We start from the raw sequence: 27890 nt of genomic DNA on the forward strand, positions 1-27890 counted from the left end.
ATTCGCCAAGAGCCATCCTTCTTCTGCACTAAGAGCACTGGTGAGCAAAAGGGAGATGAACTTGGCTGAATCAACCCCTTTTCTAACAGCTCATTCACCTGGCTCAATCTCTCTTTTTGTTGGGCTGCTCTAACCCTATACGGAGGTCTATTTGGTGGGCTACTGCCTGGCACCAAATCTATTGCATGATCCTCAGACCTCTCTGGTGGCAACTGTGATGGTAATGAGTCAGAAAAACAATCACTGAACTGAGACAAGAAAGCAGACCTGTCTCTATCTAACATAGAGAAATTTGACTCATCATTATCCTTGACATCACGTGTAAAAATCAAGTATGCAGAAAGATGATTCTTTATTACAGATGTAATGGCAGAAGCCGATACAACAGGCACAGACTCTCCTTTAAGCTTCACATCAAGCACATGAGTCTTTTCCCTATGTTCCAAAGTCAGTGTCTTGTTAAAGGCATCCAACACAGTATGCTTTCTGAACATCCATGGCATTCCCAACAAGACATCACAACCTTCAAGTGGCATGATATAAAATTCTTCTGCATCAACATAAGACTGTACATGAAGATGCAACTTTCCAAGAATGGGTGTCACAGACTCTGAGTGACTAGGACATGCCAACCGTGCCTCTGCTGTGTAGCCAATCTCATATGCTCTGATGCCCAAAGTAGAAGCCAACTCTGGTGAGATAAAGTTTGCCCTAGCTCCAGGATCAAAGAAAATGAGTACATGTTGATCCCTAACTTTACCCCAAGCTTTGCAAAGCTCATTAGCATCCGAGTGTATCTGGCACTAAACTTGCTGAAGGTTTGGGCTTCTTTCCTTTCCTATCCTCTTTATCATCATCAGCTGATCTCTTGTTCTTGTCCGGACAATTAGATGCAATATGACGAGTCTGCTCACAGTTAAAGCACTTCCTTTCAGCCATTAAAGCCTTTTTCTCTTCAAGAGACTTGCGCACAAAAGGTTTCTTCTGGTCCTTTGGCTGCTGTCCAAAGAACTTGGTTGGCTTCTTCTTGAACTGCCAAGATTTACCTGTGCTTTGAGAAATCTGAAAAACCTGTTTACCAAATGGCTTCTTTGCTGAAAAATTTTCAGATTTGTCCTGTTTAATGCTGCCCCCAAAACCACTTGACTGTCCCAACAATAATGCATTTCCTGTGGTAGCATTCTCAATTAACTAAGTCAAAGTGGTGACCTTTGTCTTTGTACAATAATTCCGGAGTTCCTTGGGCAGCCCACAACAATATTTCTCTATTTGCTCGGTCAATGGCACAACCCTGTAAGAAGTGACGTGAAGCAAAGCCTCCCAAAACTTCTTGTTATAATCTTCCAGATCCTTGCATTTAGATGCATCCAAATTGTGCCAAGCTGACATAACATCAATCTCAAATTCATTGGTCAACCAAGCAGAAGCAAATACTTGCTTAAAGTAAGTCCAAGTGGCAGGAGCCTGTCCTTGCATCAACAGTGTACTCCACCACTAACTAGCATTGTCCTTAAGAAAAGTGGCAGCTTTCCGGACCTTAGAAGGCTTTGTAAAGTTCCCCCCTAAAAATGCGGCATCAAACTGCTGTACGAAAGAGAGTGCCTTAGTCCTATCTTCAAACCCTCGAAAGATATCAAACTGTACGGCTGCACCACCTTCCTTGTATGGCTTTGGCTTCTCATGAGCCATCAAAGGGTCCATAGGATATGCCTGCAACATAGGAACACTAACAGGTGGCATAGGAGTTGCCTGACCACTGACTACAGGGCTTGTAGACACAATACTTGCTTGCTGGTTTTGATAACCAGCCATACCAAAAGTGCCATGTGGCATGCCAAAACTGCCCTGAACACCCTAAAATCCAAGCTGCATACCTATATTACCATACATGGGTTTGGCATAAAACCCTGTGTACCCCCAAACACTGTTCCTGGTACATAAATCTGATTTCCAAGTGCATAACCAGCCATACTCTGAAATACAGATCCACCTCCAAAGTACCTAGGATGTACAGAGGTCGGTGGGAAAACCTGTGGTAAAGCCTGAAAACTGTTTCCCTGTCCATTTAGGCCAAAATTTGGCTGCTATAAAGTGGCGAGCTGAATTGGCAATGCCTGTGTAGCTAGCGTTTCCGCCACCTGTTCCTAGACAGTCGGAACCAATCTTGGAGTCTCCATTGACTCCGCAAGCTCCCTTGGTTTTTCCACTAAATCTGCAGCATGCTTACCCTTATCCAGGACCTCTACTGGATCCAAAATCTTTGCAGATGGCTGCAAAAATGCCAAAAACCTTGGATTCTGCATCACTTGAGTAAACATACTCACAGCAACAACTAACTAAGTCTTGAAAGTGTCTTCATCCATAGAAGAAACCGTGAGAACTTGTGGCTCAACCATAACAGGAGGAGTAACAAACTGTGGAGGTCTAGAAGACTCTCCCACCTCATGAACAACAGGGATCCCTTGTGATGAAGACGCTTCCTCTCTGGTGTCTTCCTTTCTATCAGCCATAATGCACAATTCTGTGTCTACACCCAAATAAACCCTGGCTCACTCTTTAGGGAAAAGGTGATTTCGTCCCGGCAACGGAATCATGTAACCCGCCTGTTCACTGGGAAGGGCGGTAGTGTACAACCAAAATAAATAAATGCTTTCACCCAATTTAACAGTCGTCCACTTTACTTGAACTTAAAGACACAGAATCAAGAAGACATACTGGAAGCTAGAATGCTCTTGTTGCAACATATACCCGTTGGCCCCTAAGTTAGGCGCCCCTTGCGGTATTTCTTTATTTTTAAAAAGAGAAAGTACAATGGGTTGTCTTTCACCTATTCTGGGTGAATTTTGATAGCATAACAGTACAATTACTGACCCAAATCAAGTTGACCAGGAGGGGAAACTCTGCCCAAGTTTGAATCTTCTGGTTGGAGTGCAGAATTGACCATTTCAACCTACTGTATTTACTGGTTCAGACCTGTTCTGAAACCTGTTTACAACTCATATTCTTCCCTGTACTGTTCAGCCCACTGTAATTACTGGTTCAGACCTGTTCTGACACCTGTTCTCAGCTCATATTGTTCCCTGTACTGTTCAGCCCACTGTAATTACTGGTTCAGACCTGTTCTAACACCTGTTCTCAGCTCATTTTGTTCCCTGCACTGTCTTGCATCATCTGGGCCAAATGCTCCTTGATTCTGGCATCGATTGGGCTTTGAAATAACCTCTGAACAATCCAGAATCAGAACTGATTTAGTGCTGTTTCAGACACTTGCTTGGTGAGGTTACTACCTACCCTCACCTGTTCCTGCTTGTGGGCAGCAAACAACTACTCCTGTTCCTGGAGAAAAGAGGCTCTTGCCTCATGCAAAAACAGCATATTCCACACAGCTGTACCTGAATCAGAAGAAAAGCCCTTGATTTTGTAGTATAACCGTACTGTCAGGGAGAGAGAGAGAGAGTAGGAAGCAAGCCCAGCCCTAGTGCATCATAGACAAGGTAGACCAGCTCTCAAGAGCTCTCCATCTGCAGCTGTTACTCACAAATGAGCCCCTTTTTGCCCAAAAACTGCACGCCAGCCCTCTTTAAAGAGGTAAGTACACCAATTTGTGCCAAGTGGCAGCACTGGAAGATATTTCCCGTTCTAGCCTTCTGGTCTAAAATTCTCCATGCTCGGTGCAGAATTTGACCCCGGCAGAGACCAGAGGATTGATCCTCGTGCAAAAACGAAGATAATGACGCGATCAGATTCTGGGGTCCAAAAATAGTAACTCCCTAAATTTTAGGAGTTGCTTCCATTGCATCCCACTAGTCTTCTGACCATCTTTGGAGACTATAGCTACATCCAAATTTGTAATGTAGCTCAACTGAAAGTGAATTTTCACTGATGACCCCATATGGACTAATCTCTTGCAGATTTGTCCATCTTCACTTTGAACTAGTCTCTTCCAGGCTAGTTCTTCAACACACTTGTCCATATACACTTTCACAAGTCTCTTCTAGGCTTGTCAATCTACAGTGCCATCAGTCTCTTCCAGACTTGTAGTGGACCTTAACTGTCCAGTCTTGACTCACTGAACATTCCTGTCCGTTTCACATACTGGCCATGCAACTCAGGCGTTTAGATTTCAAGAGGGATCCTTCCAAAGAGAAAAACCAAATAAAATATGTAATAAAGAAATCAACAAAAAGGTAATAGTTGTCACAGTCTTGTGACAGTGGTAGCAGTCTGGAGGATTGGACAGCCACGTGGGAGGAGGCTAATGGCTGAAATCTGCACGTGGAGTGAGAAACTTGCACAGAAAGAATGAGGCTGAATGGGGGCAGCCTGTCTATTTATAGATGTGGAAGGGTGTCCCAGAAATTAGGGATTCTACTAAACTCTCTCGAATTGCTCCCCGTTTTAGGGTTTCCATTGAACTCTCTCAAACTGCTTCCCTTTTTAGGGTATTACTTTAAAAAGCATTTTTTAGTGTGTTTTGGGGTGTTTTAAGAGGCTAATCAGCAAGTAATGCATGTTTTAACTCAACAAAATAAAGTTGAAATTGTTCTAGTTTTAAGAGAACAAAATCTTGTTGGTCATGAATTGTATCTTTTTTCTTAGGTGCAAGATGTGAGTGTGGAGACAATGCATCCTGTTTTCTTTATTGGTTGCCTAGCCAATATGATATGACAAAATCAAATCTAGAAAAGAGGATGCTTCATCTTGCTTGCTATTGATTCAAGATGTGAGAATATATGAAATACTCTAGATTTGTAGTCTTGAAAGACTGTGATTCTGTGGGGAGCTGCTACTAGAAGATGTCTCCATTTTTAAAAGGATTTAATAATGGGCAGAAGTTTCTATTATGAATTTCATAATCTATTTTAGCTTCTTAGAATTTTCTAGAATAAAACGCTACTAGATGTACTGGATGGTTATCACTAGTTTACAAAAGAACATCACCAAGAGCAAAATCTAATATATTAGTCTCTCTAAGAAGAAAGCTTAGATGGATTTGTATATATCAATAGGCGGTTTGTAGTGGAGGTTGCTACTAGAAGATGTCTCCATTTTTAAAATGATTCAATAATGGGCAAAAGTTTCTATTATGAATTTCATAATCTATTTTAGCTTTTAAGAATTTTCTAGAATAAAACGCTACTAGATGTACTGGATGATTACCACTAGTTTGGAAAAGAACATCACTTAGAGCAAAATCTAATATATTAGTCTCTCTAAGAAGAAAGCTTAGATGGATTTGTATATATCAATAGGCGGTTTGTAGTGGAGGCTTGTATAATTGTTTAAAAAACGTTTTTCGGATCAAAGTTCATGTAAATTTCTAATTTCCAGTGAATTGCGTGGGGTGCCTAATGATCTTGGAATAATTTTTAATGAAGATTAGATAAGTTTGCAAATCCCAAGAAACATTGCACATCTTGAATTGATCATGGTGTTTCTTCTTCAATGATAGTCTTTGCCTTCCTTCCATCCATAGAAATTCTATTTTTAAGAAATAATGTATTGAAGGAATTCTACCTTTAGTTGGTGAAAATAACACTTTCATAATTTAGCATATAAACCCTTGTAGCTTATCAATAACCATCTGCATATGATGCTCGTGCTCTTAATGATTCTTTGAAAATATAGGAATGCCATCTAAATATATTATCACAAAGTCACCTAGGTACTTGCGAAATATATCATTCATTAAATGTTGGAAGACTACTAGAGCATTTGTGAGACAAAATAGCATGGCAATATACTCAAAGTGGCCATATCTTGTATAAAAGGTTGGCTTTCCTTGTTTTGACTAGGTTATAAGCTTCATGAAGATCAATCTTTGCAAATAGCTTTGCTCTTACATGTCGCAGCAAGAGTTTTGGAATCAAAGGAAATGGAGAATGATTGTGGATTATTATCTTGTTGAGTCCTTAATAGTCAACACACATATGGAGAGAGACATGACATTAAATGCTATCTTTGTTACAAAGTTTCTTGATGTTACTTTTATAGGATGGGTTTTGTGTTTGACATCTCTTGAAGCAAGGGTTCAGCCATCTATAACTTTTATTGCTATTAGCATAGACTTCTCTACGAGTGTGATACCATGCTGTCTTACACACTTCTCATTTAAAAAACATGCCGAGCTCTCCAAAGTCTAGAAGTGCTTTAACATCTAGTTGTCATTGTGGTGCATAGACTCTTACTTTTCGAAGATGAGAAGGTTGTAGAGCTTCATATTTGCAGCTTCTTGCTAGGGCAATGTTGAGCAATATGCCTAGGCTCTCTGTAATACAAACATAATTTATGAGAGTAATGTTGTTGCTTCTCTTGAGCTAACAATGGCTTGAATTGGACCAAATGAATGTACATAGGCTCAATACTAGTTCCTCACTTGCCTTCGGCGGTTTTATCTATCATTGTTGTCAAGGGCTCTAAACATGATGAAGCCCTTTGATGCTTCTCTTAGCGTCTCTCAAATAGTCAATTTCCACATTCTATTGCTTGTGTAATAAAGTTACTTAATGTGTGAACCTTTGGTATATTCAATACAAGTTTATTCACATGATCTTTCAATCTTGAATGAAATTGGTTGATAAAATAATCCTCATGCCAAGTGAAATCGCAAGTGACATGTTGAAATTCATATGCATGAATTGATGCTGATCAAGAATTTTGATATAGAATTTTTAATTTGGTCTCGATAACTCTAGCTCTATTAGTATCTCCAAAGGTAGCATTAGTCTCTTAAACGAAGGCTTTAAAATCATGAAAAGTAAATATTTTTTCTCAAGCAAATATGCAAACTAAGAGAGTTGAGTTTGAGAGAAGTTTGTCAATAAGATTCACTTGACAATCGCTATTAGGATAATACTTGGATTGCATATAGAATCCATATGAATAATTGTACTTCTTGGAGAAAACGTTTGAACTTTAATTTGGTCCTATCGAACTTTTAAGTAGGCTAAGCTTTTACTCTTCTCTTAATTCTATCGCTTGGAAGGCAATTGCAAGCTGTCAAAGAGCTTTTTGGTCTTGGATGGCTAATCTCCAAGCTTGGGATTTCTTTGCTTGTAATTGTGCATTACTCTCATGGAGTTCTTGGATTTGTTTTTGAACTTTTTGCAATGTGATGATGACATCTTTCATCATTGTATTCATCATGATTAGGTAAGATAAAAGTGTGGAGTCTTGCCAAATTTGTTATGAGGGGCAAAAGAACTTGGCAAGAACAAAGATTGTTGTCTCACAACTTTCAAGGGGAAGAAAAGGCCTTGATTCTTTTTTGCAAAAAGATGGAGTACAATAATATATTTCTTGATACGAGAATGATACAATGATGTTTACAACAAGATCGAACTTAATACAATACAAGATATTGATATAAATGCCCAAATACAAGACAAGACAAGATTTGGAGATACAAAGGCTTAAACTAAGAATGGAGAGGATTTACCTCTTACAATTGATGTAGGCAAGATTGAAGGGCTTGTAGCCCAAGATCTCTATTTATGCTAGATTTAAGGAGGTTAAGGAAAAGCTTCTAGAAACAAGATGATTTGGGACACATGCACTGATATAAATGTGTGACGACTTAGCATGATGACATCATCAATGACATAAGCATTGTTGATATAAGGAGTGCTCTTTCATGTGAACTTAGACTAGGATCCAATTCCACTCTGTGTCAAACATCTCATCATGAACCTGGATGCTAATCCCAGCTCTAGGATTTGAGAACTTGCGAGACTTTAGTTGATGCGCCAGGGGAATCTCTCTTTGGATCGTGTGCACTTGTATTAAAGTATAAATGGGGTTGAACCATCCCATATCACCACTCTCTCTCACTCCTCTCTTGCATTGGAGAGTTGTGAGGGATGATATACATCACTTGCACTAGCAAGTTGGAAGGTAGGCCCTTGCAGTCTCTGTTGGAGCCGCATGGATAAAGCTTAAACTTGGATGTGTAGATGATAAAGACTCGTTGAGAGAATTGTCACTCTTTATCAAAGTCCGCTCCTTCTTTCGTAAAGCTGCTAATATCTTGTAGTCCTTTCAGAGATGTTTTTTCTTGATACAATAATAGCATTGAGACTTCCTCTTCTTCAGCCATATGTCACCCCTCTCTGAAACCGGAACATCTGGAGTAAGCGATAACAACCTAAGGTTCTTTGGTGCAGATGATAGCATATAGGAGAGGGGCAACAGTCTTCTTGGTGATCCTAAGTTCTACATGACAGCTATCATGGCTGTTTGAGTAGGGCAACAATAGCTTTTCGACATTTTTCACCATGAAACTCTAAATTTTCTCTCTATAGCATTCTCTCTCATCCCCTAGCCATCTCTCAAGTTATCTCAGCATTTTCTAGCAGTTTGAGAAATGAGAGGAAGAGACTTTAGTCAATTTCTATCGTAAATTCTAATTTATAGCAAAAATTAGGGTTTGACAGCCACCTCGTGATGTATGCTCAAAATAGAGGCCCTAGGACTTGAATTCTAAGAGTTGAAGTCAGGGGATTTCAAAGAGATTCAAGAGGCTAGCCAACCATGTTGGGTATTTGACTCACGCCTTACTTACGCCTATGCTCATATGGGAGTGTCGATGATCAGTAGGACACTGGGGCACTTTTTACTCTCGGTAGGAGAGGTTTTTTCCCCCAGACTTATGGTCTTATTGTCATATGTACTTATGTGCTTATGTTACACACATTTGGGCACTTAGTGTGTGTCGGGTGTGAACACCCCCCTACAACCCTAAGGTTTAAGGGTTGTACTTTGTACTTTCAGGTTACACTCATTCAGTCTATTCTCTTGGGTGTCGTGCTTCAACTCTGTCTCTCACTTTCACACTGTCTACTGAATCTCTGCTGTACCTTGATCCTCTGTTCTCACATTTGGTATCAGAGCACAGCTCTGAACTCAGCTTCAGTCTTCATTCTGCAGTCTGCAGCACACTCCAGTTTAGCTCTAGGCCGTCAGCTCCAGCCGCCAGCACAGCTCCACTTGCCTGTCCCAGCGCGCCACCAGCAGGAGCCGTCAACGTCAGTCTCGTCAGTCACGTCTAACATCAGTCTCGTCACGTCAGCTACAGGCGCTGACGTTTGCTAGCGCGCTGTTCGACAACGCAGTCCTCGTCAGCCCAGGTGTCGCCTAAGTTGATTGTTCGCCCACGCGACTTCAGTCAGACCACCGTCAGACCAGCGCACCTCCGCCTGCCCAGTCCACGTCACTCAACGTAAACACTGCACGCGACTGTCCTGCGCCCGCCTGTCAACGTCTTGCCCACCGTTTTGACCACGCGTAGCCTGCTCGTCCGACGACCACGTCAGGTAAAATTGTCAACAAATTTTTTTAATTTCAGCCCAGAACACAGTTCTGGAAGCAGAGGTTCACACGTGGCAAGCACAGAACAAGTGCGGGGATAAATTTCATGCAAATTTCTGGACTGGGTCGTCAGAAATTTTGGGGCTTTTGTGTATTTGGAGGATAGTTGCATTTGAACTACTGATACAGTCACAGAAAGACTGTTTTTGACAGAAATTTTGGCAAAATTTTTGGGAATTTTGAGATAACAGTGATGCAGTGCACTGTTTGCACCTTGGGAAGTGTGCATTAGAAGACAGTTTTCTGACAGAGTACGCCCTTGCACATTAAATGCAGAAACGTATTTTGCTGCAATTTCTGGAAATTTGCAGATTTCCAGTTAATACTGCTTTGACATTGCTCATTTTGTCTTTGGAAATTTGTCATCATGGCAAATCAGGGAGGTGATGTTTTTACGTATGTATCCAAGGAAGATAGACTGGACGGAAACAACTATTCCCTTTGGTCATTCATGATGAAGAATGTACTAGTGGCCAAGAATTTATGGGATTATGTCAGTGGAGAGGAAACTCGACCGGGAGTTGTAGCTCCCGTTACTCCTCCTCCCCAAGGCGCACGTGGACAATGGGGACCTCAGCCCGCTCCACTTCAGCAACTTCCACCCAGAACTGCAGCTCAAAAAGCTTGGGATACCCGTGATGCACAGGCCTTGTCGCTGATTGCTCTGGCAGTTCAACGGTCCATCATACCTCATATCTGTTCGGCATCTTCTTCACAAGATGCATGGTTGACTTTGGAGCATATGTTTGCAGGAAAGAATGAGACTCGGATCTCTTTCTTGAAGAAAGAGTTGGAAACTCTGAAGATGCATGAAGGTGATTCTATGCAGGATCACTTAAACAAGATTCAGGACTTGAGAGAGCAGCTCATGAATGTAGATGAGTATTTTTCGGATGCACAGTTGATATCCACCACCTTGAATTCCTTACCTCCTTCGTACTTGTCTTTTCATACTGCATTGAACCTCACCATGAGGATTGCTGAGCACCCACTCACTTTTATTCAGCTGGTTAGCTTGCTTCTAGAGGAGGAGTAAACACGGAAAAATAGTGGTGTGGATGCTATAGTCTCTGAGCAGGCTTTTATGGCAAGACAGAAAGGCAAGAACAACAAGGTTAAAAATGCTCCACAGAGTTCAGGCACTTCAGGCACTTCAGGCACATCGCAAAATCAGTCACAAGGGGGGACGCAAGCAAAGAAAGGAAAATGTCATTATTGTAAGAAGCCCGGCCACTATATCACTGAGTGCTGAAAGCGCATTGCCAAAGAGAAGGAGTCAGGAATGTCTGTTTCTACTACTCCTTCCACTGCTAGTGAGTCCGCGTCCTTTGTTGTGGACAGGGACTATTGTTTTTACACTTGCAGTTATGACATCTCTTGGGCCGATAGAGCACTTAGCTCTACAGAGGATGTTGACACTTGGTTCTTTGACAGTGGTGCTTCTAGACATATCACATCTCGTAGAGATTTGTTTGCTTCAGTTAGTGCATCTCCCGTTGGGAAATCGGTACAGTGTGCCAATAATGCATCATACCCTGTTCGTGGTATTGGGGAGATTCAGCTCACAGCCATTGATGGCTCTATTCTCCGCCTGCAGGATGCTTTGTTTGTGCCTGGAATAAAGAAGGATTTGCTTTCTATTTCTTCTTTGGCACGTTGTGGTATGCAGGTCACCTTTGATGATGACCGTTGCATGGTTCGAGAAAAAGAACGCATGACATTGGTCTTGACAGGATCTTTGTGTAATGGTTTATATGAGTTGGATGCTCTTTCAGTAGATCAGTCAGTATACTTGACATCCACTCTTACTCCTTCTATGATACAGGCGGAATTATGGCATGCTCATTTAGGGCATGTAAACTTTGGCAGCTTGATGCTTTTACAGCGTTCTCAGATGCTGGATGGCTTACCTCTCTTGGAGAGACCTCCTGAGCACTTATGCGAGGGATGCATTTTGGGAAAAATGCATCGGTTCTCATTTCCTCATGATGTTGCTTTCAGAGCAACAACCAGATTGCAGTTGGTGCATTCAGATGTTTGTGGGCCTATGCAGACCATGTCATTGGGTGGTTGTTATTATTTTGTGACATTTATTGATGACTTCACACGTTTTTGCTGGGTCTATTGTTTGAAAAAGAAGTCAGAAGTGTATGATGCATTTTTGGCTTTTAGTGCACTTGTTGAAAACCAATCTGGATGCCACATTAAGACTCTCCGTTCGGACCGAGGGGGGGAATACATGTCCTCTATGCTGAATTCTTTTTTGCAGCAGAAGGGCATAGTACATCAGTATACTATAGCTTATACTCCACAGCAGAATGGGGTGGCAGAGAGGAAAAATCGGTCACTCATGGAGATGGCCAGATGTATGCTGAAGGCAAAGAGCTTGCCTCATAGTTTTTGGATGGAAGCAGTCATGTGTGCTTGCCATATTTTGAACAGATGCCCTACCAAAGCCTTGAAGACCATCACACCATTTGAGGCTTGGAACAGCCATAAACCTTCGGTTGGTCACTTTCGTACCTTTGGGTGTCTTGCCTATGCCCATATTCCATAGGTACTTAGAAGAAAATTGGACAACAAGGCTGTTAAGTGCATTTTTATGGGATATAGCAATGAGAGCAAAGGCTACAGACTGTATGATCCCGTTACGAAGAAGGTTTTTGTCAGCAGGGATGTTGTTTTGGATGAAAAATCAGAATTATCCTTGGCTGGTTTGGACACATATCAGGCTGCCAGTGATGTTTTTGAAGGGCTGCTGCCCATTACTTTTGGTGATTCAGCTGGAGGTTCACAAAATGAACCTAATGTTCAGCCAGCTGCTCCTATGGAAAGTGCAGAAATTCAGCCATTGGCTGATCAGAATACTCAGCATCATGCTGAAACAGAAATTCAGCAAGAGCTTGCACACAGCCAGGATGCTAGACAGCTACCTAGATGGTATTTGCAGACTATGCAAGATAGTCCTTTGGATGCACCCATGGCTGGTCGTACTAGAAGGCAAACTCGTTTGCATGATTCAGCACATACTATGGAGTTTATTATGGCAGCAAGTACTTTTGATAATGAAGAGCCTGAATGTTATGAGGATGTACAACACAATGTGCATTGGAAGGCAGCCATGCAAGCTGAATTAGATTCTATTACTAAGAATCAAACTTGGGATTTGGTGTCCTTGCCATTTGGAAAGAAAGCCATTGGAACGAAATGGGTCTACAAATTGAAAAGAAAAGCAGATGGATCCATTGATAAATACAAGGCACGGCTGGTAGCTAAAGGCTACGCACAGAAAAAGGGCATTGATTATGAGGAGACATTTGCTCCTACTTCCCGTATGACGACCATCAGGTCTATGATTGATTTGGCTGCACATTATGGTTGGACAGCACATCAGCTAGATATCAAGACTGCATTTTTACATGGGGAACTTCAGGAGGAAGTTTATGTACAGCAGCCCATTGGTTTTGCAGTTGAAGGCTCAGAACATTTGGTATGCAAGCTCAAAAAGGCACTATATGGTTTAAAACAAGCTCCTAGAGCTTGGTATGAAAAGATAGATGCTTTTTTGCTTGGTCAGGGGTTTCTAAACAGCTCATCTGAGTCTACCCTTTACGTATGTAAAGAAGGGGGATCTATGCTGATTTTATGTATTTATGTTGATGACCTTTTGCTCATTGGAACACATGCTGATCAGATTTCAGCATTCAAACAAAATTTGCAGTAAACTTTTGACATGTTTGACTTGGGAGTTTTGCATTACTACTTGGGCATCCAGTTCATACATAATGCTCGAGGTATTGGGTTATCACAGTCAAGGTATATTGGGCAGCTTCTTGAGAAATTTGGCTTACAGGATTGCAAGCCAGTTAGTACTCCCATGATGCTCGAGGTATTGGGTTATCACAGTCAAGGTATATTGGGCAGCTTCTTGAGAAATTTGGCTTACAGGATTGCAAGCCAGTTAGTACTCCCATGGAACCTGGACTGAAACTGTCATTACATGATGACAGTGATTTGTTTGATATACATACATATGCTCCTGCAGTTGGATGTCTTATCTATCTATGCAATACTAGGCCGGACATACAGTTTGCAGTTTCAGCTTTGAGCAGGTATATGCATCAGCCACATATGTCACATTGGCAAGCTGTCAAGCGTGTTTTTCGCTACTTGCAGGGTACTCGTTCTCTTGGGTTGCTTTATGCCAAGGGGGGACCACTGCATTTACATGCTAACAGTGATTCTGATTGGGCTGGTGATTATGATACACGTCACTCTAATAGTGGCAATTGTTTCTTTCTTGGCACTTCTTGCATTTCTTGGCTTAGCAAGAAACAATCCACTGTTGCCACATCGTCATGTGAAGCTGAATACAAGGCAGCTTTCACTACCACAGTTGAATGCATATGGCTTAGACGCTTGCTAACTGATTTGGATGTATCTGTTACTGAGCCTACTCCATTGTTCACTGACAGCCAGAGTGCCATTGCAGTGGCATGGAACCCAGTGTTTCATGCTTGCACGAAACACATTGAGATTCACTATCACTTTGTCAGAGAGAGGCTACATGCAGGTGATATCAGCCTTGTCTATTGTCCTACCACTAGTAATGTGGCAGACATCTTCACCAAAGCTCTTCCTCGTGACAAATTTGAAGCATTTCGCGATGCTATAAATTTGATATCCTTTGGCGGTGGATGATCCTTGTACTCTTGATCACTCTTCACTCCAGGGGGGTTTGTTGGTATTTGACTCACGCCTTACTTACGCCTACGCTCATATGGGAGTGTCGGTGATCAGTAGGACACTGGGGCACTTTTTACTCTCGGTAGGAGAGGTTTTTTCCCCCAGACTTACGGTCTTATTGTCGTATGTACTTATGTGCTTATGTTACACACATTTGGGCACTCAGTGTGTGTCGGGTGTTAACACTCCTCTACAACCCTAAGGTTTAAGGGTTGTACTTTGTACTTTCAGATTACACTCATTCAGTCTATTCTCTTGGGTGTCGTGCTTCAACTCTGTCTCTCACTCTCACACTGTCTACTGAATCTCTGCTGTACCTTGATCCTCTGTTCTCACAAACCAATATTAGATTTGGGGCTAAATTTGTCTTTTAAGGAGCAAGGTGAAGGCTAATTCCCAAGCAAACCAAGGGGCAAATTGGTTTGGAGTCTTGTTGATTAGCTTTGACAACAAGAGACACTTGGACTAGTAGAGGAGAATAGAGGATCTCAATTGTATTCCTCTCATTTGCAAAATAAGGTAAAGAAATATTGCAGGGGGCATTAATTTTGGGGTCAATAGGGTGTCCAATGTCCAATATTAAAGTGGTAAAGTGTGCAGTTTCAGTTTACATGAAGTTTATGCTTGTTGTAATTAGTGCTTAATCAGGTTATCCTATCCGAGGAGGAAAGTTGGTTTCAAGGTTTCATTACCGAGATATCATTAATTCCCTTGACTTGGTAGACCTGTGGCACTTGTTTTTGAAGGTTAGAAGCTTTGCTCTAGTGCTGAAATTATATTTAGCTTAGCATTATAGCAAGAATGTATTTAGATAGTGAGATAGGATTAAGCAAGGATGAGGCCTCTCAATCTAAAAATTCACAAGGTGTTGGAAAAAATGCAATACTTGATTGTGGACAAGGCATGCAGTATGGACAGCAAGCTGATAATGTTGGTTTAGACCAAAATGTCATCCCACACTAGTAGTCCACATTGTCCCAATATACGGATGTATTTGCCCATGGGCTAAGGGTCCAAGAGTGATTGCCTCACAATGATATGCACAATTGGGCATTGAGCTCCATAAATAGGAGTTGGTTGCCCTAACCATTAAGTGTGTAGAGTGCATTCACACTAGGTCACTTTATGACAAGTGTGACCAATGCTACTAGCACCCATTTGTATGTTTAGGGATGCAACACTCTTGGACTCTTGGTTTCACATTTGTTTTGTCACATTCCTTTCACTCTTGGACTCTTGGTTTGCAAGATGACTCATCCGCCAATGGGTCAAGATTCCAAGAGTGGTGATCACACAACAATTTACAAAATAGGGCCTTGAGTCCTATAATTAAGACTTGGTTGCACTAAACTTAAAATGTCCTTGGTGCATTCACATTAGGGTCACTTTAATGACCGTTGCGACCCATGTTACTTGCACCCATCCGAATCTTTAGAGGACATAACATGTAGATATAAAGGATTGAGATTATTGTAGGCATGCATTTTAAAGACCAATGCCATATGTATATTATTGCCTTTTGGAGCAAGGAAGTTTGTCTTGGATTCTTCTAGTGAAACTAGATGTTTGACATCTGTAGATTAAAGATTTGAACAATTTTACTCCGATTTTGGTTGTGATAGAATCTCTTTTTTGCAACATTTGCTTTTCCTTGATGTTAAACCTTTGTAGGGATGAGGGTGTGAATTGAGGAGGCACTCTTTCAGAAATAGATCTAGGACTCTCAAGGAGCTTGGGCATGGGATCTTAGAGGAGTTGTGAGAGCTTGGCATGACTCAACTGGTTAGGGTTTGTTGTGTTTCCCTAGATTTTTTTATTGGTGCAGTGATTCCAAGTCTTCTAGGGCGATTTAATTTTGAAAGTGTTATTTGAGGAAGACTAATTTTAGAAAACAATATTTGGTGAGGTTGCTCCATTAATCTGTGGGTTTGGCTATGTTTTGTTGGAGGGAGAGAGAAGAGAGAATGACACATGCTGTTCAAACTTATTATAGGCTGTTCATATGCATAGCCTGTTTCTCTTTCTAGACTGACAATTATTTTTGAAAAGAAGACGCTAAATGTTTCCTAGAGAACATGGTCTAGAAGGAATCAAAGATATGACTTCTTAATTGTTTTGGCATCAAGGGTTGCTCACACTAAGCAGCTTAGCGCCCAATGCTGTGGGAGTTGAGTGCCCATTTTGGATGTCCAAGGTAACAAGCACGTGTTGTGTGAAAGGGAGAGAGACCAGAGAATGACACATGATTTTCAAACTTGCTGTAGGCTGTTCATAGGCATATGCTATTTTGCTTTCTAGATTGATAGCTGCTTTTGAAAAGAAGACATGGAATGTTTCCAGGAGAACTCTTAAAGAAACAAGTTTAACCACAAGGAAGCAAAGATAGGACTCAATTCCTTTGACGTCCAGCAACTTTCACAATGCTGTCAGCATTGGGAGCCCATTGTGGATTTCCAAGGTAACTTGCACATTAGTCACCCCAATGTGGTTGCCAGCATAGTGAATTGGTTATGATAGTGATGGCCTCGAGGCAGTTATTGAGCCTGTAGACTGGGAAGAAACAAGTTAAACCACAAGGAATCAATGATAGGACTCAATTCCTTTGACGTCCATTGACTTTCACAATGCTGTGGGCACTGGGCACCCATTTTGGATGTCCAAGGTAACCTGCACATTAGTCACTCCAATGTGGTTGGCAGCATAGTGAATTGGCTATGATGGTAATGGCCTTGAGGCCATTATTGAGCCTGTAGACTGGGACCTTTGATTTAGGTTTGAGCATGGCAATTTTTAAAGAGGAGAGGGGAAGCTAAGAAGGGATGAATGTTGTCAGTTGCAGGTCTGGCAGGCTAGTTGTGGGCATTGCCTGTGACCAGCGTGGGCTTCGGGTCCACATGAAGTCTGTACTTGTGAATGTTTGACTTGACTCTAGGTTGGGTGTTAGCTCATCAAAGTCTGGTCCTATGCATTAACTGTGGATATCCAAACAGTGCATGATGTGATAAAGATCACACAAGCAACACCAGGAAGCTTAGGCCATGTAAGCAGTAGTTGTAAGGGGGAATGTACAGTGTGATGGTAGGCCAGGCCATGACTGAGTGCAGCATGAATAGCATGAATATTATATATATGAGGGAGGGACCAAATGCAGCATGAATGTGATGGTAAGTAGATATGAGGGAGGGAGGTCTGAATGCAGCATGAATGTAATAGTAAATACACATGAGGGAGGGAGGACTGAATGCCACATGGATGTAATATATATGAGGGAGGGAGGATGGGAGGATGGGAGGGAGGGAATGGCTCACAAGTATTGCTACTTTTGAAGGCTGTATTGGATGTCGGAACTGGCAGTGGGATTCTGGCTATTTGGGCAGCTCAAGCAGGTGCAAGGAAGGTATATGCCGTTGAAGCTACAAAAATGGCTCAACATGCTCGTCAACTAGTTGCAGGCAATGGTGTTGAAAACATTGTCGAAGTGATAGAAGGATCTGTCGAAGAAATAGATCTACCTGAACAAGGTCTCAGGATACAATGTTTAAATATTTGGGTATTTTCAAAATAGAAATGGAGGGCTCTTAATTTAAAAAATCATGTGCAGTTGAATGCGTCTGTATGAAAGTTTGGTGCTACTTATAGAACATTAATTTGAAAATGCTATTATAAAGAGCTCTGCTAATACAGACTTGACTCTTTTGCTTCACAGTTGATGTCATCATATCTGAGTGGATGGGGTACTTCCTTGTTCGTGAATCAATGTTTGATTCTGTCATTCATGCTCGTGATCGGTGGTTGAAACCAACAGGAATCATGTAAGAGCTGGGTCCCGTCCTTATATGGCAGGCACTTGGTACTGCAAAGTGTAAAACACTGAAAATTGAGTGGCATTCAGAATTAAAGCACTTGCTTCTATTGGTTTCTAGAAAATAGAGAAGGCATATCAATGGTGAAATTCTCTAGTTCTGTGAGATTACAAGACAGCAGTTATGAGTTGAGTTTTGCAGCTTGCTGAGATGTTATGTATATGACCTAAGCTGAAGCAGCTGTGGACTAGGCTTGTTATTTCACTGTAGTCTGAGCTACCTTGGTAAAGAACTTGTAGATCTTCAAGTTGAATATTTTAGTATTGGCCCTAAAATATACATGTTGTAAGCACTAGACATTATTGGCTATACCAAAGACTCACATTCTTATGCACTCTCTCCTGAAAATTAAGGTTTGGTGTCAAGTGAATTGTTAAAATTGGGAAAAAAAAACATTTGATTAAGATAAGTTTGTTTTAGTTATATTTTGGTGTGAAGCCATTCAAAAATTGGTAAAAGATTTGCTATTTTCAAGTTGAAAGTTTGCATATTGGCTATTTAAAAACATATTTCTTGACATTAGAAATTACTTGGCTACACAAGAAAGAGCCACATCCTTATGGGATTGCCCCACTGTCCACATAAACCATCTTCTAGAGCTTGTCACTCAGCTGTCAAAGTATTAAGGAAGTCACACACCTGGTCTTGTATCGTGTAGCATGTAACAAACTTAGAAAACATGGAAAAATATCCAAATTTTACTCAATATGAAATTTCTCATTAGTATACTGAGAGTGTATATAATACATGTGATCTTAGTCACATTACTTTCTAAAGAATTCAACCAAGCAGCCTTGTCTTTTTACTGTTTTTAGCTTCCTCATCTTTGTTTTTCTTTTTAGCAAGAATCTTTTTTTTTGGTATGCATGAGATATGTTTACCTCTTGTAGCCTTGTAATGGGGGTTATCTTGAGGATTAGTGGGCAAGACATAAGCACTACAACATAGAAAATATCCACTTCTTGAACCTTGGAAGCCGGGATCATAGTTAGAAATCCTAATTGCGCCATACTTTTCAATTGATATAGCCTTACCTCTACAAAGTTTTTAGCATGTGTAGTAGCAAGATGGAATCATCTAAGACTTAGTATGATAAATCTTCAAAATGTTCATATTAATCCTTGACAAATACTAGACAAGTGTAGAATCCACCTCAGTATTATTCCTTGGGCCACCAAAATAAGGAAGATAATAATCATTACAATAAACTAGTACATGTTGGGGATCTCTTGAGATTGTAGGTCTAACAAGCGTTTAGCAGACTAGGGTTTAGAGCTGCATGTTTATCTTATTCTTGGATGGTTCTTGTCTTGAGATGTTCTTTGGATTACTGTGATTTACACCATCCCCACTAGTCTTGGGATGGATGTTTACATTAGTTGAGTGGTCAAAACACCCTATAGCTTCACAAAGACCTTTAACTAGATACTACAAACAAAGATGATGCTGTCTACAGCTACAATGGCTTGAACCCAGTGATAGCACATGCAAGTCTATACTGTTGCAAAACTTAGCAAACAGAAGGTGAAATGCAACAAGAAAAGGCAAGCAAATTTAAGGAAATCTTTAGTGAGGGCCCCCAATTGCTCGCACAGAAGCTGATTGCTCTGTGCCTTACTAAACAAGTGCTGTAGACAAACATAGTGACACAGTGCTGTCTATAACTATTGCTGATTGTTCCATTGAAACAGACATTAAAAAGTTTCAAGCTGATAGGACAACAGGCGAAACTTAAAATGCAACTGCCCAAGTCTGAGTGGCTGCAAATTGGGGCACAAGCAGCTTGGTCACAAATGCAAGTCAAAATTGCACTATGTAGTATGCCTGACCTGTGAGTGTGTGCAAAACACGAACATAGAGAGAAAGAAATAGATAGAGATTGCAAGAAGAGAATGGAAGAAAATCTGCATTGAACAATGAAAGAAAGCTGAATACAAAGAGGGTTGATCAATCCTTGCACGTAGACCAATGTGTCAACCAGGGCATCAGATCAGGCTGATGATGAAAGCAACACTAGAGACGAAGGGGAATGCTGAAGTCGGAGTATGTACTTGCAAAAAAAAAGGAGAGGAATGATCTGCTCCAAATGAAACCAGTCTTCCTTTTCGGATAGGTTGGTAAATAACCTGATTTAACACTAATTACAACAAGCACAAAATTCACATAAATTGAAAAATGCAAACATTACCACTTTAATCTTGGACAATGCACAGCTTATTGGCCCCAAGACTAGCGCCCCTTTTGGTATTTCTTTAATTTCAATTGCCAATGGATGTATTACAAGGCAAGATTTCACGATCTCTTTGGTTGACCTAAAAAGCCCCTTATTGATCCAACAATCCACAAATAAATTGGGCAATTTGCCCCTTTACTCACTTAGAATTTGCTCTAATTCGACCCCATTTGGCCAAATGTTGCCCCAGTTTACAATGGATGCATTGGCATTTGAAATTCTGGACCCCATCAGGGTAAAAGCAAGTTGTGGCATAGATACATGATCAAATTGAGACATATGCAGGGGGTATACATCATAGACGCGTAGGGACACGCCTCCACACTTAAAACCTTAACGGGAAGGGTAAATCGAATATCAGGGACTTAGAACCACATATCAGACTAACTACTGATGTCCCACATTTAAGACCTGACCATCACTAATAAACAAAAGGGGTAGGGTTAGAAAAACTTGGCCCATGTTGGAGAGAATCGAGGTTGACTGTTTGATGTCACATATTGTGTCGCAATCGGATGCAGGAGAGACCAAGGTATCTTTGCATCACATACACATCAAGCAGGGTAGGGACCATGCAGTAGCAATACCTAGGGAGGCAGCTTTGTTGAGGGAATCGCTGGTAATCGTCGATGGCAAATAATATTACATTCAACTCATGATATTGTTGGATCGAAAGATCCAATTGTTGTATCACTTGGTTCTCGCAAACCAGTGTAGAGTCCTTTGTATATTGGATACGATAACTTTGGTCAGTAGGTGGTATGTGGGGTTGGAGTCTTTGTATCAAGTATGAAGAAATAAAATTATGATCAGAACCATCATCAAATAAAAATGTAATGTCTTAGCTATTTAAACGTCAAATGACCTTTAAAAGATTAAATACAATTGTAGCATCTTATCCATTTAGAATGAGATCGGTATGGTCAAGGTTTATAACTTGAAAATCTATGATTTGATGATATTGTTGGATTAAAAGATCCGAGTCTGGTACCACTTGATCCTTGCGATCTATTGTAGAGTTCTCTGCATATTGGACACAATAAACTTGGTCAATGGATACTATGTGGAGTCACAATCTTTGTATCAAGTGAGAAAGAATAAAATTTTTGAGTAGAACTATTATTAAATTAAATTGTAATGTCTTGGCCATTTATATGCGTAGTGACCTCTAAAAGATCATGTACGCCAAAAACAAATTTACTAATGGGATTGCTGTTGCTATTGCTAGCATTAACAAAACATTCCAACAGCAATCCAAAAAGGTATCTCATGTAGAGCAGCACTTGAGGATCGTCCAAGGCTTTCGTTTTTTGCAATAAATCTTTAAATTCTTAAGAATGTGCATCCGAGCTTTATTTTTTCATATCCAATTGATAATTTTTGAAAAATTTCAATTTGATCATTGGTTATAAAATATTTTTGAAAGCAGATTGAAAATCAACCCAAGTCATTGCCTTAGGGGGTAAGCGTGTCTACTAAGTGTATGCCTTTCCTTGTACCATGATTTGTACTTTCCCCGGGGTTCAATAGGTTGGTTTTGTATTGGGTGTTGATGTCAATGGACATGACAATAAATTTCAGCAAGTGCGGTAGGTACAAGCAATTTCATTAGTATCTTGATTCTTTCCATTGGGTTTATTTCGAAGGCAGTTGTGTGTTTTAGGTTATGGTAGCCAATGTTCAAGGTGGCCAAGTTTCTAGTGGTGGTGTATAGGTAGGGATGCAATTTCTATTGGAATCAAGCAAATCCATCCAACGTTATACATGAAAATGTGGTTGTGCAGCGTAATTTTAAGGTTGAGATGTAGTCATGTCTACAAGTATGTTTGTGTGGGTGTCTTAGAATGTGAAATTAGCATGCTAGATAATCGACATTGCAAATCAATCCATGTTCTTACGATTACTTGTTTATGATAATCTCACTTTGAGGGAAAAAGCAAAGGATTATAGAGAAGAGGAGAACTTGTGAAGTTTGAGACACCTAGTAGTGTGTGTGATACAATGAGCCTTAGATTTTTATTCAATAGCTTGACATATCCTATTCAAGTGGAAACTGTACTAAGTTTTTCCATTGTGTGCAAGGCATCTACTTTCCTAAAAGGGAATGCACAACAATGGTGGATTAATCTTTTGGTCAAGGGAAAACATGGTCCATTGAGTTTAGTTCAAGCAAGAGTTTTGTGTCATGTGGCTTATTAGTTGTTTTAAAGCAAAGGTGAAGATTGCATGAATTGGTTGATGGTAATAGATTGCAAGGATTCTTGGCGTATAATAAAAAGTTTGGGAAGCCTTTGTTGCGTGTTAGTTCTTATAGAGAGAATCCAAGGGAGGAGCAAATGGAAAAGCATTGTTATGGACTTCCTTAGTAGGTGCATGGTTATTGCACAAAGTGTCAAGATTGTGGGAGAGAAGGAAGGAGTCTCACTTGTAGCTTTTTTGCTTGCACAATGGGGGAACACACACAAAGGTGGAGGCTGAAAACAGTTTTTCTCTTTTTAGTTGTGTAAGCTAAAAAAACTCAAGTACATAGAAATAGAAAAACCCTATATATGGGTCTCAAACCAAACTCAACTAACTAAGGTGGCATACTAACTAACTGAGCCACAAACTAGAGTAGATAAGGATAGCTGTCATCTAGCTATTATTCATGGGCGGTGTACCAACCGCATCCGCAACTAATAAGTCGGTGACATAAATGCACAACGGTCACCCTGGCATACTACGAGTAGAGCTCGATATCTCAACACTCCCCCTCGAGCTCAATCCCAATTCCTGCACACCAAGCAGGTATCTGAACTTGCGCAGCTTCTCTGCGCCCAATGCCTTCGTAAATATGTCAGCTATTTGATCCTCTGTGCTAATACAAACTAGATCAATAAGACCTAGTAAAACCCTCTCTCGCACATAGTGATAATGCATCTCAATGTGCTTTGTTCTAGCATGATAAAGTGGGTTATTTGCTAAGTGCATACTATTCATGTTGTCACAATAAATGACAACTAGCCCATCTATAGGTTGATGCATATCATAAAGTAGCTTATGCAACCAAGCTACCTCACATGCAGCCATTGCTGCGCCCCTGTACTCAACCTCTGTGCTCGACAAGGCAACTGTAGGCTGTTTCTTGCTGCTCCAAGTGATTGGAGCACTCCCAAAAGAGAACACATATCCACTAGTAGATTGTCTATCAGAAATACTACCAGTCCAATCAGCATCAGTGTATCCATGCAACAGTATCTGAACCCCAGTCTCATAAAGTAGTCCATACTGCAATGTGGACTTCACATACTTGAGTATACGTCTAGCCGCATCCAAATGCGGTTTCCTTGGAGCCTGCATAAACTGACTTACCAATCCAATAGCATAGCTCAAATCTGGCCTGGTAATAGTCATATAAATCAAACTTCCTAGTATGCGTCTGTATATAGTAGGGTCTTTTAGAAGCTCACTTGCATCTGCGCTCAGCTTCACATTCTGCTCCAAAGGAATTGAAATAGGCTTACAGCCTGTCATCCCATATTTGGACAGCATGTCCAATCCATACTGTCTCTGCAAGAGCCGTATCCCACTTGGTGATCTAATCACCTCAATACCCAAGAAATAACGTAGCTCTTCCAAATCCTTTATCTCAAACTTCTGTTTCAATAGCATTTTCATATGAAGGATATCTTCATCACTATCACCTGTCATAATCAAATCATCAACATAAATGATAAGTAGCAAAATACATTTCTTTGTTTTTCTCATATAAAGTGAGAAATTTGCCTTGGAAATCTGAAAGCCAATAGTGACAAGATATTGTTCTATCTTGTCAGACCATGCTCTAGGTGCTTGCTTTAAGCCATACAAGGCTTTCTTTAACCTGCAAACAAACTCAGGATGAACATCATGCACATAATCTGGTGGCTGCTCTATATAGACCTCTTATTGCAAATCACCATGCAAGAAGGCATTCATTACATTCATCTGATGTAAAGACCATTCCTTTGATGCAGCCATAGCAATGACTGCTCTTACGGTTGTCATCCTTGCAATCGGACTGAATGTTTCTTCATAATCAATGCCATATGTTTGTGCATATCCTCTGATTACTAATCTTGCCTTGTATATGTTCACAGAACCATCTGCATTGCGCTTCATCTTATAAACCCACTTACAACCAATTGTATTCTTATCTTTAGGCAAAGGTATCAATTCCCATGTAGCATTTGCTTCCAAGGCATCCATTTTTTCATCCATGGCTTTCTTCCTTTTTTTTTTTCCCATGGCTAGCTCAAAAGAAGTCGGTTCGGGTTCCTGTATCACTTTGACCATATATGCATAGTGAATGGCTGTAAATCCATCATATTTCAACCTATCCATAGGATACCTAGCTCTGGTAGGCAGCTTTAGTAGTCCACACAACATGTCTAGGAAATGGTTTCCTTGCCTGTTTTCCAAATTGACAGGCTTCACATACCTTATGCATTTCTGCAACCTTGAATTTAGGCAATCCTGCAACAATATTTTGGACTTGCATTGATTTAAGTCGCTGTACATTAACATGACCAATGCGTTTATGCTAGATATCAATATCTGCAACTACACCGGTTCCATGTGCAAACATTGCTGCACTCAATTCAGGCATGTCTGCATCCAACGTAAACATTCTGCCCTTCTTCTTTCCTTTTGCTATCAAGCTACCTTTATTTTTCATATCCTCAACAAAGCATCCATGAGGATTAAATCTGACCTGCAAGCCTTGCTCAACCATTTGACTAACAGAAATCAGATTCTTGGTGATATTCGGGACATGAAATACATTGCACAGATATTTATTTTTCCCATTCTGCATAGACAAAGGAATTTTTTCAATCTGCACAATAGGATGTGCAGTATCATCACCAGTCTCCACAAATCTTGGTTTTTCCATTTTCCTTGTATCCTCTATCCATTCTGCATGACCTGTCATGTGGTTTGATGCACCTGAGTCAATATACCATACATCGTTGCTTTCTTTTGCACTTGTCACAGAATTGTTCATGTGCTGCATCATAAATAAATGCTCATTTCTGTCATCACCTTGTCTACTAGAAGATGCATAATTCCCTTGTTGCAATTTTCCATTCATGATGTCATTTTGCTTTTTATAGTAGTCTTTAGCTATATGATCCATTTTACCACAGTAGTAGCATTCAACATTACTGTTTGCATTTTGGCCTCTTTGCCATCCACCACGACCTCTTTGGCTCCCGCTGCCTCTAGAGTTACCACGTCCTCCTCCATAGGATTGGTTTTCTTGAGTTTGTTGCATATTCTGATTTCTACCACGGCCTCCAGATCGGCCTCCTCTACCTCTGTCTCTACCTCTTCTAGCATTTGAGTAGAAGACAGCTTCTTTTGAAGTTTCTCCTGAAGAAGATGTACCACCATTTCTCTGCTCCTTAGAAATTAGAAGAGCAATCAACTCCTCAAAATCAGGAAATCTTTCACGGACGGAAATGGATGTTCGGAACTGTAATCCTTTCCTAGACCATTCAAGGTCACAGAAACTAAATCATCTTTCACTGGCGACTCAATGGAAGCAAGTGCATCTGTAATCTTCTTCACCTTCATGTGGTAGTCATTGATGCTCATATTTTCTCTTTGCACATTGTGCAACTCTTGCTTGAGCTGCATTTTTCTGGCTTGCGTATTTGTGCTATACATTTTTGACAAAGTATCCCGTGCCTCCTTTGGCGTATTTGCATCTTGAATATGCACAATCATAGAGTCTGAAATACTGATAGACAGCCAGCATATAACTTTTCTGGCTCTCTCATGCTATGCTTTAAATGCCTGCATTTGCTGTTGATTGGGAACATCAGGAAAAACTGGTTCTTCTTCATTTCTTGCAACGAATTCCCAATATCCTTTTCCAATAAGGAAATTCGTTATTCTGAACTTCCATGCTTGGAAGTTGTTCTTGTCAAGCTTTTCAGTGACAATTTGTGAAAGAGAATCAGACGCCATTACAGAACACTGTAAAAAATTCTGTCACTGCAAAGAACACAGCTTTAGTCTCACAAGGGGAAATCTACAAAACTGACGAAAGTGGTATTTGACTAAATAGTCACTTCCTAGTGACGATTTTGCATCAACAGGCAATAAGGATGATTCTGTACCTCCCAATGTCTCTGCGCACAGGCATATGATGCAATTTCTACAGTAACTTTTCACCGACCTGTAGAACAGTGGTCGCACAGCATAAAACTGGGCCTTTTCCTGAGTGCATGCAGAAAAATTCCGCCTCCAAAACAGGCCCCGAAATGTCCTTAAATAAAAAAACAGAGGTACCAAAGACTAAAGCCCCCTCCCGTAGCATATATTACCCTCTTATTACACCGCGAAGGGCGTCTCAATCTGAGGCAATACACTCTTGCACTTTCCGGTTGTGCTACCTGTAGAGACTTGCTCCCAAAACAGAAAAATGAAAGCAACACTAGTCTTCTTACCAGAACACCGCGAGCTTGGTTTGCTTTCTTGAGCTCCTTACCACGAACAAGGCTCTGATACCATGTCAAGATTGTGGGAGAGAAGGAATGAGTCTCACTTGTAGCTTTCTTGCTTGCATAATGGGGGAATACACACAAAGGTGGAGGCTGAAAACAGTTTTCCTCTTCTTAGTTGTGTAAGCCAAAAGAACTCAAGTACATAGAAATAAAAGAACCCAATATATGGGTCTCAAACCAAACTCAACTAACTAAGGTGGCATACTAACTGAGCCACGAACTAGAGTGGATAAGGATAGCTTTCATCTAGCTATTATTCATGGGCGGTGTACCAACCGCATCCGCAACTAACAAGTCGGTGATATAAATGCACAACGGTCACCCTGGCATACCACGAGTGGAGCTCAATATCTCAACACAAAGACCCAAGTGCACAACATATTTCGGATGATTGAGAATGCTCCCATGGTTGATGAATTGTTGCACGGAAAAGGTATTGGCTACAAGAGTTACAAGTCAAGGAATATGACAAGAATCCAATCAAGCTTGGTATTGTTCATTAGAATGTTAGGTTACAATCTCGTGGATAGAAAGGTTAGAACTAGAAGATACAAGAGCAATGTGATGTTTTGAGGGTTGCTGCCAAGATTTTTCTTTTTGGAGAGAAGGGTCACATAGCACGCGAATCGTGATTGTCCTAATAAGAAGAGAGTAAGTAACAAATAGTAAGAGCAATAGGATGACAAAGGTACGAAGATAAAACCAATTGTTTGTTTGATTCTACATATGGTCAATAAAAGGCCAATTTAGTTGCTGTTGTATAGGGCTTGTGGCTATGTGACAGGTTAGATGGCTTCGATTTTCTTTGATTTAGATGCATGTGCAAACTTCTTCTTGGGTATTGGCGAGAAGATTGGGCATTTATATAGGGATGATGGGGCTTATGAGTGAGGCAAGATTGGCATGTCGTGGTCATATTTAGCTTGTAAGTTATGACCCCCATTGTTGGGAAATTGGAGATCAAGCCCGATATTTGGGCTTACTAATGCTCAAGTAACATGAATTGGGTAATGGATGGGATCTTTTGCATGCATGTTTAAATCCTTTGTGGGGCATTTTTCGATGATATCATTATTTATTCAAAGAATAAATTGGAGTGTAGGAAACATTTGACCATGGTTTTTCAAGAACTTCTTAGGTATTGGCTTGTCA

At 40.6% G+C, this 27890-nt stretch overlaps 1 protein-coding gene across 1 annotated transcript in view; it reads left to right on the forward strand.

The window, feature by feature from the left end:
* Nucleotides 1-27890, forward strand: part of PRMT10 (protein arginine methyltransferase 10) — an 85669-nt gene that overhangs the window by 20374 nt on the left and 37405 nt on the right. Inside the window, exons 2-3 of the mRNA XM_087689802.1 lie at nucleotides 17441-17633; nucleotides 17819-17924. Of these exons, the coding sequence (XP_087545928.1) occupies nucleotides 17441-17633; nucleotides 17819-17924 (299 nt within the window). The remainder of the gene's footprint in view (nucleotides 1-17440; nucleotides 17634-17818; nucleotides 17925-27890) is intronic.

This window comes from Lygodium microphyllum, chromosome 12 (genome assembly GCF_053477565.2).
Source record: "Lygodium microphyllum isolate KBCC chromosome 12, Lygodium_microphyllum_v1.1.10, whole genome shotgun sequence".
Lineage (NCBI taxonomy): Eukaryota > Viridiplantae > Streptophyta > Polypodiopsida > Schizaeales > Lygodiaceae > Lygodium > Lygodium microphyllum.